We start from the raw sequence: 14,526 nt of genomic DNA, 5'->3' as shown, positions 1-14,526 counted from the left end.
ATCTTGCTTTGGTTGCTCACATGTGACCATATCCAAGTCAACTGTGGAGTCGCATGGTGAGCCTTTGTGCATAAATAAGCTGGTTTCAGTGCAAATAAAACAAGTCGTTAGTCAGTGCTTTTGATGTGGTGTTGTGTTTCTTTGTCTCCATCTCAGTTGCACTGCGCCTTTTGAATAGCTATGAACTCACCCAAATCAAAGCTTTAAAGCTTGCTGGGAACCAATGGTATTGCCTCGATACAGCGATTTTGTGTGCTCGTGCATTATATATGTGATGTGCAAGTGCTGCTATGATGGTTGGTTAACATTGTACTGTGCGATTTATGTTCGCACGATATTGTGAGTACTGCTAAGACAGCTACGCCATTTCGCTTTATGACAGTGCAGAGTCATGGACGCGGTGTTGCAACCATTGGAACGGTCGCATCTCAATGGGGGCAGAATGCAAAAACGCCCCATAGCGTGCATAGGGTGCATGTTAAGGAACCGCAGGTGGCCGAACATTCCAGAGTACCTCCCTTACTACGGCATGCCTTATAAACAGATCATCGTTTTGGCATGTAAAATTCCAGAATTTAATTAGTTTTTTCACACATTGCTTTAACGCGCCAATAGCCACTTTCGCAAAGGCTGTTGTATCCATAGAAGAGATGACATGGCCTCCTAGATTCAACGGTGCGCGCCATGTGATTGCGGAGGCCATGGGAATGCCATCAACACACTTAGCAGGCTTGGCTAACACTCTGCTGCTACTGGATGGCACCATATTACATTATAGGAGAGTGAAAGGGCACCTTGAAGCCGCAAAAATTCAAATGGAGGGCAACTCTCACTTTGCTTGTACAGTTAAACCTCAATATAAAAAAGTTGGTGAAATTGACAATTTGATTTCTTATACTGTAGTGAAATTCGATCTTTTATGCAAACCAGTTTTCTTACACGGAAGGGGCCACTCTGTTTTCCAAATAATTGTGTAATCGAAAACAGAAAATTTATATGAGAAAGAAGATAATTTTGCTAACTTTGAGAGCCAGTGTCAAAAGATACGGTTTCATGCAGTGTCGACTATATCTTGTTCACACCAGCGGTACGAAGTTAAGCCAACACACTTTCGCGTCCACTCCATACTCGCAGCTCTTAGTGTCACCCACAGTGGGATGACGCTGTCATGAAAGCACCAGCAGCGGGAAGCGAATGTAAAGGTGAGACACAGAGCCTAGACCACAGATGCTATTCTTTATTACCTTCCGAAGTAAAGTAATTGTTTAGAATTTCCATCATTTTTGTGTTCATGCGAGTGGATTCCTCCTGAAGTTTCAGCATCTTGTTCCTCATCTCCAGGTGCCTGAGGTTGTCTTCAGCTGCCCGCCTTGCCGACTCCTTCTGAATTGCTACAAGTTGCCACAGGAAAGAGTTGGAGACTCCTCTGCGGATGCTTCGCTTCACGGCAGCGTTGCTGACACCGTCCTCGTTGCTGCCATTGCTTTCTCTGGTCGTCACACCTGATGACTCCTGCGAGTCGCTAGTTGAGCTCAAAAAGTCGGCCATGTCTGACTCGCTCTCTCTGCTACCCGAACGCTTTGCTTTGTCTGCACCTTGGTCAAGCAATGGAGGTGCTTGAACTTCCTCTTGTTCTTCGGCCGCCACTTTGATCTGTGAGCAAAAAATGCAGAAAGAAAGCATGTAGGAAATTTTCTGACCAAGTTTCTTGCTAAAAAAGTTAACACGGAAACAGGCAAATATGTCAACTTTCTTTTAGCGAGGAAATGTGGTAATTATTAATTGACAGCCGCTGTTTTTGCTTGAAAAATCTTTTTAGAGGAGGCTAAAAATACAAATTTTTGAAGGGAGATAGCGTGCCCTTGACGCACTCACTATCCCCCAGCATCACCAAAACGGACACTGCAGCCGTTGAGGTCATGACTGGAGTTACCATTTCGGTCGGGCATGTTCGTGCCAACCCATCATCTTCGACTTATCCGACAGAGGTCAATTTCAAGTTTATATAAATACAGTTTCGACCCATGTATGGGCAACAACCTGCAGCTTCGGTCGGGATCGAATTAACTGAAAAGTAAGATTAGCCGGAGTTAAAGCAACGAAAGTAAACTGTATTAAAGTGGCATTGCCTCATTAACAAAGACAACTGGAATCTAAGGAAAAATTGATAGACAAAGTGCACCATTTGAGAATTAATACTGGTTTCAATGCAAAAACAGAAAAAGCCACTGCAGCATGCACTGCTGCAAATACAATGGCAATAATGGTGGTGAGAATGCAAGAAGGAATTCATAAAGTTGGCAAAGTCAAGTGAATTAGTGCGGTACTACTTGTGGCTAAAACCGATCTCAGATACAGAGTAAAGACAAATCACCACCACGCACTTTTTCTCTTCCCATTTTTAAACATAAATTTAATTTTTATGCATTCTCTCTTACTGCTACTAAGTCAACGACTGAATTTTCGGAAGCCCAAATTTTCGGACATGCCTGATATTTCGGACGTCTTCGTGGCACCGCCACGAGCCCCATAGAATCAATGTATAAGGACATGTGAAGTTTTGGACGCTCGAACCCCCCCCCTTCCCCCTGTCCAATTTCCCAGACTTTTTGACGCGACGGAAGGTCCTTTGGACCCTCGTGCAGCGCCCTTGCAAAGGAAATCGACTTGCAGCCGAAGCATATCACCGCTTTGAACCACAACTAGCCGAATCTAGCCGTCACACACCAATTTGGTCTGGCCACGCTGGCTATGTTCATCACTGCACTTCCACCTCCGGCAGAGTTGCCGGGGCGGCGCCATTTCGTTTGTTTGCGCAGGCCACATTTTGGCTAGCGTGGTGTGTGGTTGTGCTGTTGTGTCAAGTGTGCTCTGCGACGCTAGGCCTAAGTGCTTCGACGCTCGTCAGCGAACTCCACTGTTCGCAACTTGAGGATTTCGCTTGCTTTCGATGGCCCCCGCTCCGTCTTCGTCGTCCTCGCCGATGGCATCGAAGCACGGAAAGCAGTACCGTCGGTTAACGATGGAGAAGAAAGCCGCCATCATTAAGGAAGTCGTGAGCGGCCGATTGCAGGCTGACGTGAGCAAGGAGTTCGACATTTCTAAGCAAACAGTTTCGGATTTCCCCAAGAACAGGAGCAAGATCTTGGAAGCGGCCGAAAAACCATCTGGTGCCCAAAAAAACAATGCAAGCCAAGGTGTTCATCCAAAGCTTGAGGAAGCTCTCATCGTGTGGCTTAATTCGATGATATCAAAGTGGTTGCCGGTCTCGCGCTGCATCTTGAAAGTAAAAGCGGAAACACTCCCGGTTCAAATGGACATTGAGGATTTTAAATTTAGTGATGGATAGTTGAGGAACCTTAAACATTGGAATGGCCACAAGTTCAAGAATACGTGCGGTGAGAGCGGCACCGTCGACAGCGCAGTTATTGAGCAGTACCGCAACAGAAAACTTCAGTCTTTGTTGCAGCAGTTCTCTGCTGACAACGTTTTCAACTGCGACGAAACTGGTTTGTTTTTTAAGATGTTGCCGGAAAGAATGCTCGCTTTTGCTGGTGGCCCATGCCATGGTGGCAAGCACAGTAAAGAACGGCTGACCGTTCTCGTCGGCAGCAACATACATGTCTGGCAGTGAGAAGCTTCCCTTGTTAGTAATTGGGAAGTCAAAGAACCCAAGGCGCTTTAAGAGGGCAACACTGCCAGTGTTGTACGAAGCCAACAGAAAGGCATGGGTGACTCAGCAGTTGTTCGATAGTTACGTCCACAGGTTGGACAGGAAGTTTGACCTTCAGAACAGACGTGTCGTGCTCTTCATTGACAACTGCACCGCTCATGGTCACATCAAGAATTTGATCTCTACTTTGCTTACAAGATTTAGATTTCTACTTTGCTTACAAGCTGAAAAGTCATTTTTATGTTAGTTTTACACTTCGGACACACAAAAACACCGTTCTTGCAGAGTGGACACATCACTTCCTGACGAAATTCCCCACCCGAAGAAGCCGCTGACGCTAGCAACATTCGAGGAGTGCAAATTAAGCTTGCCGAAGCCGTAAGAATGACAATGTGTGTCTTGGGCCTCTCGAGCCCCACCAGCTCAGCATGCATCATCGTCTCGTGCAGCACCGATTCCCACAACACTTTGCATTACGTAGTTGTCAACTACAGTTGAGTCTGCGAAATTTTAGTGCACAGCTCTTAGGCACCCGTTCCTGCGGCGATCATTGGCGTTGCCCTCGTAATCGAGTGAAGCAACACTGCGAAGGATGAAGTTGAATGCGGAGTGCAGTGGGAGATGAAAGATGACGATGGCAAAGAGAGCATGAGGAGGAAAGCGGAAGAGCAGGGTATGGCAAAAACGTGACAAGAAAAGTGTGGTGCAATGCAAGTCAGGCTTTGCAGCAACGATGGCTACAAGATTGCGTCGGAGCAGCGCGCAACTTCTATATGGAAACAAAGCGCTGCATGACCGGAGGTCTGTCTGTGACGGCTGCTGTGAATCGAACCCAGACGTCACCCACGCACTGTTTCTCGCAATCTCTCGATTGGCGAGGCAGTCGGGCCTCACATCATTCCATTTGCAACACGCCACACGAGACAAACTGTCCGCACCCGCCAATATATCGCGAGCTGAAAACATGTATACAGCTGCACTCAAATTTACATTAGAGAGTCTCGTAATCATCGCTTAATCTTTTTTTAGTGACCTTAGATTGTACGCTTTCCTGGTTAGCACTTTCCTTCTTTCTTCTCCAAAAGGTATGAACGACATTCTAAGGACACAGTAAGTGCAATGTAATGTGCACACGCACCACGGCGTAATATATATGTTAGAAGTTTTCTTTGCAAGTCAGACTTCTTATGTACAGGTCAGTCCATTGTTAGGGGGAATACACAAGCGTGTGGCACATGCTCCACATAGCAGCATGTACAGGAAGCGGCAAAAACCAAGTGCACACGAAAAACCGCCTTGGGGCGACATCTGCTGCTGAACCTCCACCGTTTCACCTTCCCACAGCATGAGGCTGTTTGGCTGGGCAACTGCACACCTTGAGCCACGATTGCGATGAACATGATTTAAAGCAAAAAGTTGCGCTCAACCTGCAGCCATCTAAGTTGCTAAGAGCATGGAAATGATTGAGCTTTCAGAACGTTCTCGGTGGCAGCAAGCCCTGTTTTTCTGCTGGAAGCTTTGCATCTGGATGTTATTGCACATCATAGTCATATCAAAACAGATTCATTTTGTGATTGAAGCAGGCTGTATGACTCCGTGAAGAGCACACCACCATTTGTTTTCGGCATGTTTCAGTGATGTCTGGCTACGTCGCACTCACTCTGTCGAGTTGCCAATGGTGTTATGTGTTTCCGTCTGTGGAGCGCTCGCGTGAGCCACAGCACAGCAATGTTTTTGGTTTGTACAAAAATGCAGTCTCGAAAACAAAATATTTCTGCTGCTGTTTATTCGCATTCTACGACACTGTAGTAGAAATGAGTGCTCTTACGTGCTTCTTTTTTTAATTCGTTATTAAATGGTTTTCTCATGATGTGTTATTGCATTGCAGGGCAGCCGTGTGCGAGCAAGGCGGTGGGGTGGTTCGGCAATATACGACATGCAGCATGCACTGCCCCTGTGTCATCCTGCGCATGTGCTTGGTTTTCGTTACTGTACATGGCGCTGCACTAAGCATGAGCCATGCACCTATGTGTTTCCTCTAATAGTGGACCCACCCGTAGAAGCTACCTATAGTTAGTATTTTCTACTGTACTTCCTATTCATCCAGCAGCGTTACTATGCGTTGAGTTGCACAACATTTCCTTGGATTAACTGTTCACCTGTACTGAAAGCATGAATGTTTATGCACATGTCCGATATATTGCCACATGTACTTACTTTCATCGTTCGACACGTTTCACCGCCTAACAAATGTTATCGCACAGCGCAGGACGCGCTTGCATGTGTGGGAAGTTTCTGGAATGTTATCGATGGTCCCATCCACTGTCCGTGACTGAACCTTGTGTAATCTGATTGCATGTGTGCGTGACGCAAATAATGTAGAACTTTGTGGAAGGCGCGCGGGTCCCAGCGATTAGTCTGGAACATTCGACGATTGATGCATAAAAGCCGACACGCTTGACCCGTTGATCAGATTTTCGCCGATCGCCGACTGTGTTCCCCGCTGTCACCGTTCTTTGATATAATATTTGGGGTTTTACGTGCCAAAACCACTTTCTGATTATGAGGCACGCCGTAGTGGAGGACTCCGGAAATTTTGACCACCTGGGGTTCTTTAACGTGCACCTAAATCTAAGCACACGGGTGTTTTCGCATTTCGCCCCCATCGAAATGCGGCCGCCGTGGCCGGGATTCGATCCCGCGACCTCGTGCTCAGCAGCCCAACACCATAGCCACTGAGCAACCACGGCGGGTACCGTTCTTTGAGTGTAACCTGTTTTTAAGGGCACAAGTTCGCCCAATAATACACTACTTTCGTCTTTTTCAGTTTGGCTGCTTTCTTCACAGTCACTACCCCGTGACATCTGGTGGAGGCGCTTGTGTGTTCGTGTACCGAACGCCCCCACAAGGCTGCCGCAATCCAAGCCCGAAACCCGAGCACAAAACTGACATCGCCCAAGACCAGCGTGCTAGCCACAAACTGCAAGGACTGCCCCCAGAGCGCCGACTTCTACCTGAGACGACAAAGAAGATCGCGGCCAAGACAACCACAATGGCTGCCCCAGCGTCCCCCGTTATCCTGCAACAACCTCGGGACCCACCGACCTTCCACGGAGCAGCTACTGAAGACCCGGAATCCTGGCTGGAGACCTACGAACGAATCGCTACTTTCAACAACTTGGACTCCGACGACAAGCTGCGGCATGTTTACTTCGCCTTAGAAGACGCCGCCAGAACGTGGTCTGATAACCGGGAGTCCACCATGACAACATGGGACCTGTTCCGTAGCGGCGTCCTGCGCACCTTTACGAGCGTTGTGCGCAAGGAAAGGGCTGAAGCCATGCTGGACGCCCGAGTGCAGCTACCTAACGAGAATGTTGCCATATTCACGGAAGAAATGAACCGTCTGTTCCACCACGCCGACCCGAATATACCCGAGGAGAAGAAAGTCTGCCTTCTTATGCGTGGTGTGAAGGAAGAACTTTTCGGCACAATAACACACAGCCCACCGAAGACCTTAGAAGAGTTTCTTGGCGAGGCCACCAGCATCGAGAAGACACTCGAAATGGGGAACCGGCAATTCAACCGCTGCACAATCTCTACCGACTACACAAGGATTCAATCGCTAACCACCGACAATCTCTCAGAGCGGTCGTACGGGAAAAGCTGCAGAAGTTGTACCCTAGGTCGCACCCTCAAGTAGCCTCAATCGCCGAAATCGTCAAAGATGAGCTTGAGTGATCCCTTCGAGTTCCTGAGGTGCAACCAGAACCACCGCAGCCCTAGCCGGAAGCACACACCGCCGCCCGCCGCCAAGGCCCCCCTGCACGACTGCGCCAGGGAACTGCCACAATTCCGTCGTCCAGCGCCGCTACGCGAGGAAGACGGACATTTGGCACGCTCCTGACCACCGCCCATTGTGCTACCACAGCAGAGAAGCAGGTCACATCTACCGCCGATGCCCATACTGGGAAATGGGACTGCAAGAGTTTGCCATTAACGTGCCGCGACCACAGCTTGGCGAAAGAGCTCGCGATATCGCCGACTACCTCGCCGACACTCAGTGGAGCGCCCGATGACCATCCCGTTCGCCATCACCAGGCCGCTACCTGTCACCACAGCGCCGACCATACACTGGCCCAGCCCGGGGCCGGTCTGCGAGCCCATATCCGGAAAACTAAAAGCAGCAACCGATGAAGGTGTGGTTGCTGTTTGTCGAACTAACGAAGATCCTCCACCGCCAACGAAGACGCCGAAGAGAACATCTCGACGACATAATAACGACATGCCATAGGAAACATTGGTTGCGCTTTCTAGACAATCACATGTAAGAAGACAGGACATTTTGTCTTCTTACATGTGATTGTCTAGAAAGCGCAACCAATGTTTCCTATTACAATGAACCAACTCGCCCAACAACGCATCCTGCTAACGACATGCCGTTGTCCCGACTACACCGACAAAAGACGACTTGACGACGCAACGTTCCAGCTTCAGTTCAACACGACGCAGTCGTGATCCGACGCCAAGACCTAACTGCAACGCCAGACAAAGAACAACCGACCTCGACGTGCTCCTCGACGACCACGCAGTTACCGCCTTAGTGGACACAGGGGCCGATTACTCCGTAATGAGTGGACACATCGCCGCCGCCCAGTTGAAAGTTAAAACTGCATGGGAAGGCCCTCAAATTCGGACCGCTGGAGTGTCCTGACTGGAATCTGCACGGCAAGAATTACTGTTCATGACCGCACTTACCCTGCCAACTTTGTTATCCTCCAACAGTATTCATGAGACGTCATTCTCGGCATGGACTTCCTGAACCAACATGGCGCAATCATCGACCTGAAGTCAAAGTCGATAACGCTGTTGGAAGATCGAGCGATACCGCCGGAGAGCCTTAAGCGTGCTCAACATCAAGTCAGCATCCCGCCTCGCTCCAGCATTGTCATTTCCGTCGGCACCAAAACACCTACCGACGTAGAAGGCGTCATCGAGGGTGACCAACGTCTACTGCTAGACCGTGAAATTTGCGTCGCAAAAGGGATCGCTCGACTGCATGGAGGAAAAACTGAAGTGTTGCTGACAAACTTCAGCCAAGAGTTCAAGCACATCAACAAGGGCACAACGATCGCGTACATCGAGGAAATTCTGGAAACCAGTAATGCATTTGTCCTCTCGGATTCCGCCGCATCTACCCCGACGATGATGGTTTCCGAACCAGACTACGACATTATTCCAAGTCTCCCCGTGATTAAGCAACAGCAGCTCAGAAGTCTGCTCCGACGATAAAAAGGCTGGTTTTCGACGTCATCGAGGATTCGACAAACACCAGTCGCCAAGCAAAATTTCGACGATCACCTTAGGCGGCTTGCCACAGTACTAGAGGCCATCAAGTCATCAGGGCTCACTCTGAAGCCAGAAAAATGCCGCTTCGCTTACGACGAGCTTCTGTTCCTAGGCCACGTCATCAGTAAATCCGGAGTACGCCCCGACCCCCAGAAAACAGCTGCCATCGCAAAGTTCCCGCAGCCCACCTACAAGAAGGCAGTGCGTAGATTCCTTGGCATGTCTGCCTACTACAGGCGCTTTGTCAAGGACTTTAAGGACTTTTCACGCATCGCCGAGCCGTTGACACGTCTAACTAAATGTGATGTTGAGTTCAAGTGGGAAACGCCGCAGGCCGACGCATTTGAAGAACTCAAACGACGCATGCAGTCGCCGCCGGTACTTGCGCACTTCGACGAGTACGCCGATACAGAAATCCATACTGACGCCAGTAGCCTAGGCCTCGGTGCCGTTCTAGTCCAGAGGAAAAACGGAGTTGAACAGGTGATATCTTACGCTAGCCGGTCACTGTCAAAAGCGGAAGGCAACTATTCTACGACCGAAAAGGAATGCCTCGCCATCGTTTGGGCTACAGCTAAATTTCGCCCTTATCTTTAAGGCAGGCCATTCAAAGTCGTCAGTGACCATCACGCGTTGTGTTGGCTAGCGAGTATAAAGGATCCTTCAGGACGACTGGCGCGGTGGAGCCTCAGACTACAAGAATACGACATCACTGTAACCTACAAGTCCGGACGAAAACACTGATGCCGATTGCCTATCACGCGCCCCCATTGACTCGCCGCTGCAAGATGACGAAGATGACGACGCCTTCCTTGGCATTTTAAGCATGGAAGACTTCGCTGAACAGCAGCGAGCAGACGCGGAGTTGAAAAACCTCGTTGAGTATTTGGAAGGGCACACCGACGTTGCCCTTAGGGCATTTGGGCAAGGGTTGTCTTCGTTCTCGCTTCAAAACAACCTAGTCGTCAAGAACTTCTCACCAGTGCGTGCCAACAACCTTCTTATTGTCCCGTCAGGACTGCGTCCAGAAGTATTGCACACCCTACATGACGATCCGACCACTGGACACCTCGGATTTTCCCGGACACTAACGGGGATACAGGAAAGGTATTATTGGCCGCGCCTGACCGCCGACATCGCCCGTTATGTCAGAACATGCCGAGACTGTCAGCGACGCAAGACACCACCGACAAGGCCAGCTGGATTACTACAGCCAATCGAGCCTCCTTGCCGACCATTCCAGCAGATCGGGACGGACTTGTTGGGACCCTTTCCGACGTCAACAACCGGAAATAAGTAGATCGTCGTGGCGACAGACTACCTCACCCACTTCGCTGAAAATAAAGCACTGCCCAAAGGGAGCGCAGCCAAAGTGGCAAAATTCTTTGGCGAAAACATCCTGCTGCGACATGACGCCCCAGAAGTTCTCATCACCAACAGAGGAACGGCCTTTACAGCGGAGCTCACCCAAGCCATTCTGCAATACAGTCAGACAAGGCACAGGAGGACAACGGCCTACCACCCACAGACGAATGGTCTTACGGAGCGGCTGAATAAGACCCTCGCCGACATGCTAGCAATGTACGTCGACATCGAACACAAGACCTGGGATGCCGTCCTGCCGTACGTAACATTCGCTTACAACACGGCGGTGCAAGAAACAACACAGATCACGCCGTTCAAGCTGGTTTACGGCAGGAACCCGACGACGACGCTTGACGCCATGCTGCCGCACGTCTCTGACGAAGAGAATCTTGCCTCGCTACCTATCTCCAGTGCGCCGAAGAAGCCCGACAGCTAGCCCGCCTGCGGATCAAAAAGCAGCAGGGTACTGACAGCCGACACTACAATCTCCAACGACGCTTTGTCGAGTACCAGCCCGGCGACCGTGTTTGGATATGGACCCCGATACTCCGACGAGGACTCAGTGAGAAAGCACTGCGACGCTATTTCGGACTCTACAAGGTCGTCTGACCTATTGGCACACTTGACTATGAGGTCGTGCCAGATGGCATTTCGCATTCACAGCGGCGCCACACACGATCTGAAGTGGTCCACGTGGTGCGTCTTAAATTCTTTTACGGACGCTGACGAACTTCCTTATTTTGTTGTTTTCTTTGCTACAAGTGCTTTTCTTTATTACTTTGGTTTGTTTGCAGCATCGGGTCGATGCTTTTTAAGAGGGGGGTATCGACACGTGTACTTATATTTATCGGGTGACCACGTTTCACCGCCTAACAAATGTTATCGCACAGCGCAGGACACGCTTGCCTGTGTGGGAAGTTTCTGGAATGTTATCGATGGTTCCATCCACTGTCTGTGAATCCACCTTGTGTAATCTGATTGCATGTGTACGCGACGTGAACAATGTAGAACTTTGTGGAAGGCGCGCGGGTCCCAGCGATTAGACTGGAACATTCGACAATTGATGTATAAAAGCCGACGCACTTGACCCGTTGATCAGATTTTCGCTGATCGCCGACTGTGTTCGCCGCTGTCGCCATTCTTTGAGTAACCTGTTTTAGAGGGCACAAGTTCGCCCAATAAAACGCTAGTTTCGTCTTTCTCAGTTTGGCTGCTTTCTTCACAGTCACTACCACATGACAGTATGTTCGCACCTAAAACTACAATTTCTGCTAAATAGCCAAGATGAAGCAGTCATGGTAGCTGTGTAGATATTTGGTTACATGTTAGAGCGAATGAAATGCTTATTCAGTTATTTTATTGCAAGAAAATTAGAGTGAAAGATGTATGTATACGACAATGATACTGCTCTCCTTTCAAGACCCATGAAAGCAAAGTTTCTGCCAATACTACCACAAGGTGTCACAGGTGTACATATAGAAATTAATGCTTCACAATTGCACTAACTTGTTTTAACCCTCAATACTTTTCAACAAAATGCCGATGATGGGCTAGGCATGAAGAGTCAAGACTCACCTCCACATTCTGATCCACGAGCTGATCGTTATCATTGTCTGGCAATGATCCAAGAAAACTGTGAAGTCGGATGGACCACTTTTGACCACTGGACACCCTTGCGCAGCCCATATGCTTCTCCTTCCTGGAAAGTGACAATATTCTATTGAGTCTCAGTGAGAACAAAAATCTTCATAAAATTGAATGAATATTGTCATCCAGACAGAGCTTTGATGCTGATTTAAAAAATATAATCACTTTTTAAATTGACAGAGTGGTTCCAGATATAATTAAAATTAATCACCTATTGTTTATCTGAACAATTGTAAGGAGAGTACCAGCCAGAATGTTTTAAAGTCATATGGCTGGATACTACAAAGTGCAAGCAACACAACTGTAGGACCACTTTTTTTTATATTGCAGGTATTACAAACTTTACAGCAATTTGAAACTTGATCTCCAGACATGGCGATCATGTGGTCTAATTAGTAGCAAGATTTTAAAATCTACAAAAGTGAAATTAAAGAATCTGCTCCTACACACATGTAGCCACATGCCGCTGTTAAAATTAATGTGCCCTGAAGACCGAGATAGCGGCAAGCTTAAAGAACACAAAAAATGAGATTCTGAGAAAACTAAAAAAAAACAAAATGAGCTTATTTTTATAACAGACCACCACAAGATATTTGAATATATACAAGCGCTATTGCATTAGTAGCCTCCAGGAATGTAGTCTGTCTGGCTAGTGTCACTAGAGTCATGCCTCCTGAGCACCTGCTGCAAGTTTTCAGCAGATGCATGCTCAGCAGATGTAGCCAGCATCTCGTTTGTCCCGGCAGCAGTGTCATCAACGTGATCTAGTAGTTCCGCTTTTCGGTCAGTAGCAGGAGTTGATACTAATGCTTAAAGTTTTCCTTGAGCTTCACTGTCAATATGCCACAGAAATTCTGGCTGCAGAATATAGCATCGTGCCGAAACGTTGATGAAATGTGGCCGTTGTCAGGAGCGCTTCATGGGACTAGGCCTAGCACACCATCAGGATCTCCGGCGTCGCTTGACTGCGGTGCAGGCGGGCTAAATATAGTCCAACGTAGCGTGAGCGTGAGCACACGTTACGTCACGTTGGCGAGAAGAACAGAGTCTACAGTTAGACCAATGGTTCGACACACTGGTGCAGCCAGCATAGCCGGACGCGGCCAACGGACTCGGGCTGACCTCAGAAACTCCACTGCTTTGGTGACAGAGGCAACTGGAACCATCCATCAGGAGGGCGGGAAAGCAACTCCGGTTCCCTTGCACAGCCTCCTAGATCGGCGTGTGCCGATCCATGAGGCCGTGCCCTTTCTCCCCTCCTCTCAAATCCTCTCCCCTTGCCCTCCCTCGCAACTCTCTCGCTTTCGACTGTCTCTGCACACGCATGCCAGCAGCATGGTGCCAGCTTAGCCCGCTGCATGAAGTTTCATGTTTGGTTATCTGCTGTTATTGGGAAGCGTGCACTGCTGTGCATTGACCAACGTGGGCAGTTTCATCAGTTTTGTGGTCCTCAATAGCTGTGTGCTTGTGCTCCGCGACATTTCACCCGTTTCACGACTTGCACCGCTTGTGCATCGTGCAGTGGTGCACGAATAGCTCAAAAACTAGCCCTGCAAGGTTCTTCCGGGTGCCTAAAGACAACAAGTGAGTGCGGAGACCCAAAGACATAAGACACATGTACACAAACATGGCCCTATGCATGTGTGTGCTCTATGAGTCTCCAGACGTAACTGCACCTTGATTGTGCTACACTTCCCTCTTACTGGTAGAGAAAGTTGACGAATAGATGTTCCTCCTCATTGTCACCTGGTCTATGACTTATTTTTCTGTGCCAAGTCTCATTCTGCAACTTCATGCAGTAACTTGCCCAGCTTCCCATTCTGCCCTCAGTGCTTTTTCTGTGTGTCACCGTTGTACAAACATACTAGTAACAGCTGAAAAATGACTGTTAGTGTTTATGTATTATCTCAGTAATTGCCTATAGAAAAACTGCACAAACAATCTTCATGTGTAGGCATGACACGCTTTTTTTTTCTTCTGGAAAGCATGAGCATCGTAAGTGCCCTATATGGAGATTTTTGCAGTTCGTGTTGATTACACAAGTGCCCAGTAGTATGACATAGTGCTTTAAGTGACGTAACTTTACTGCTAAGCATTGCATGCGTGGTGAAAGAAAAGTCGTGTTGCTGGCTTATTTCACCTGGTCTTTGATTGAAGAATAGGCATTTCTGCTGACGTTTTCATGTGCTGCTGCAAAAGCTGACTACCTTCTGCTCCCCTTGCCATCGTTACTCAAGTTGTGGCCGAGTGAAAAATAATGTGATAATGTGTATTTCCGCATTTAGTACAATTTTATTTTTGTTCTGACATGTCTTTTTCATTTTGTTCAGTAGTAAGTAACATGTCACGTATTTCATATACTTTTGTGCAGGTTTATAAGTTCTTGTTTTGTTTTTTTGTATAGCGGTCAATAAATCAATCTTAGCATTTTATTCTATTTTCTAGGTATATTGTGTGTGATTGTTCTTGCAACTACCAGTGAATTTTCCCTT

At 48.2% G+C, this 14,526-nt stretch overlaps 1 protein-coding gene across 6 annotated transcripts in view; it reads right to left on the bottom strand.

Moving 5' to 3' along the window:
• Positions 1-1,221: 1,221 nt before the first annotated feature.
• The window catches only part of LOC135919562 (uncharacterized), a 97,265-nt gene continuing 83,960 nt past the window's right edge, over positions 1,222-14,526 (bottom strand). For all 6 annotated transcript variants that reach the window (XM_070523101.1, XM_065453474.2, XM_065453472.2 and 3 more), the window contains 2 exons: positions 11,963-12,086; positions 1,222-1,653 (listed from right to left, as the gene is read on the bottom strand). In XM_070523101.1, coding sequence (XP_070379202.1) covers positions 1,231-1,653; positions 11,963-12,086 — 547 coding nt within the window. In that variant the 3' untranslated portion in view covers positions 1,222-1,230. The remainder of the gene's footprint in view (positions 1,654-11,962; positions 12,087-14,526) is intronic.

The sequence above is a fragment of the Dermacentor albipictus genome, chromosome 8 (genome assembly GCF_038994185.2).
Source record: "Dermacentor albipictus isolate Rhodes 1998 colony chromosome 8, USDA_Dalb.pri_finalv2, whole genome shotgun sequence".
Lineage (NCBI taxonomy): Eukaryota > Metazoa > Arthropoda > Arachnida > Ixodida > Ixodidae > Dermacentor > Dermacentor albipictus.
This window is presented reverse-complemented; position numbering and strand designations above follow the sequence as displayed.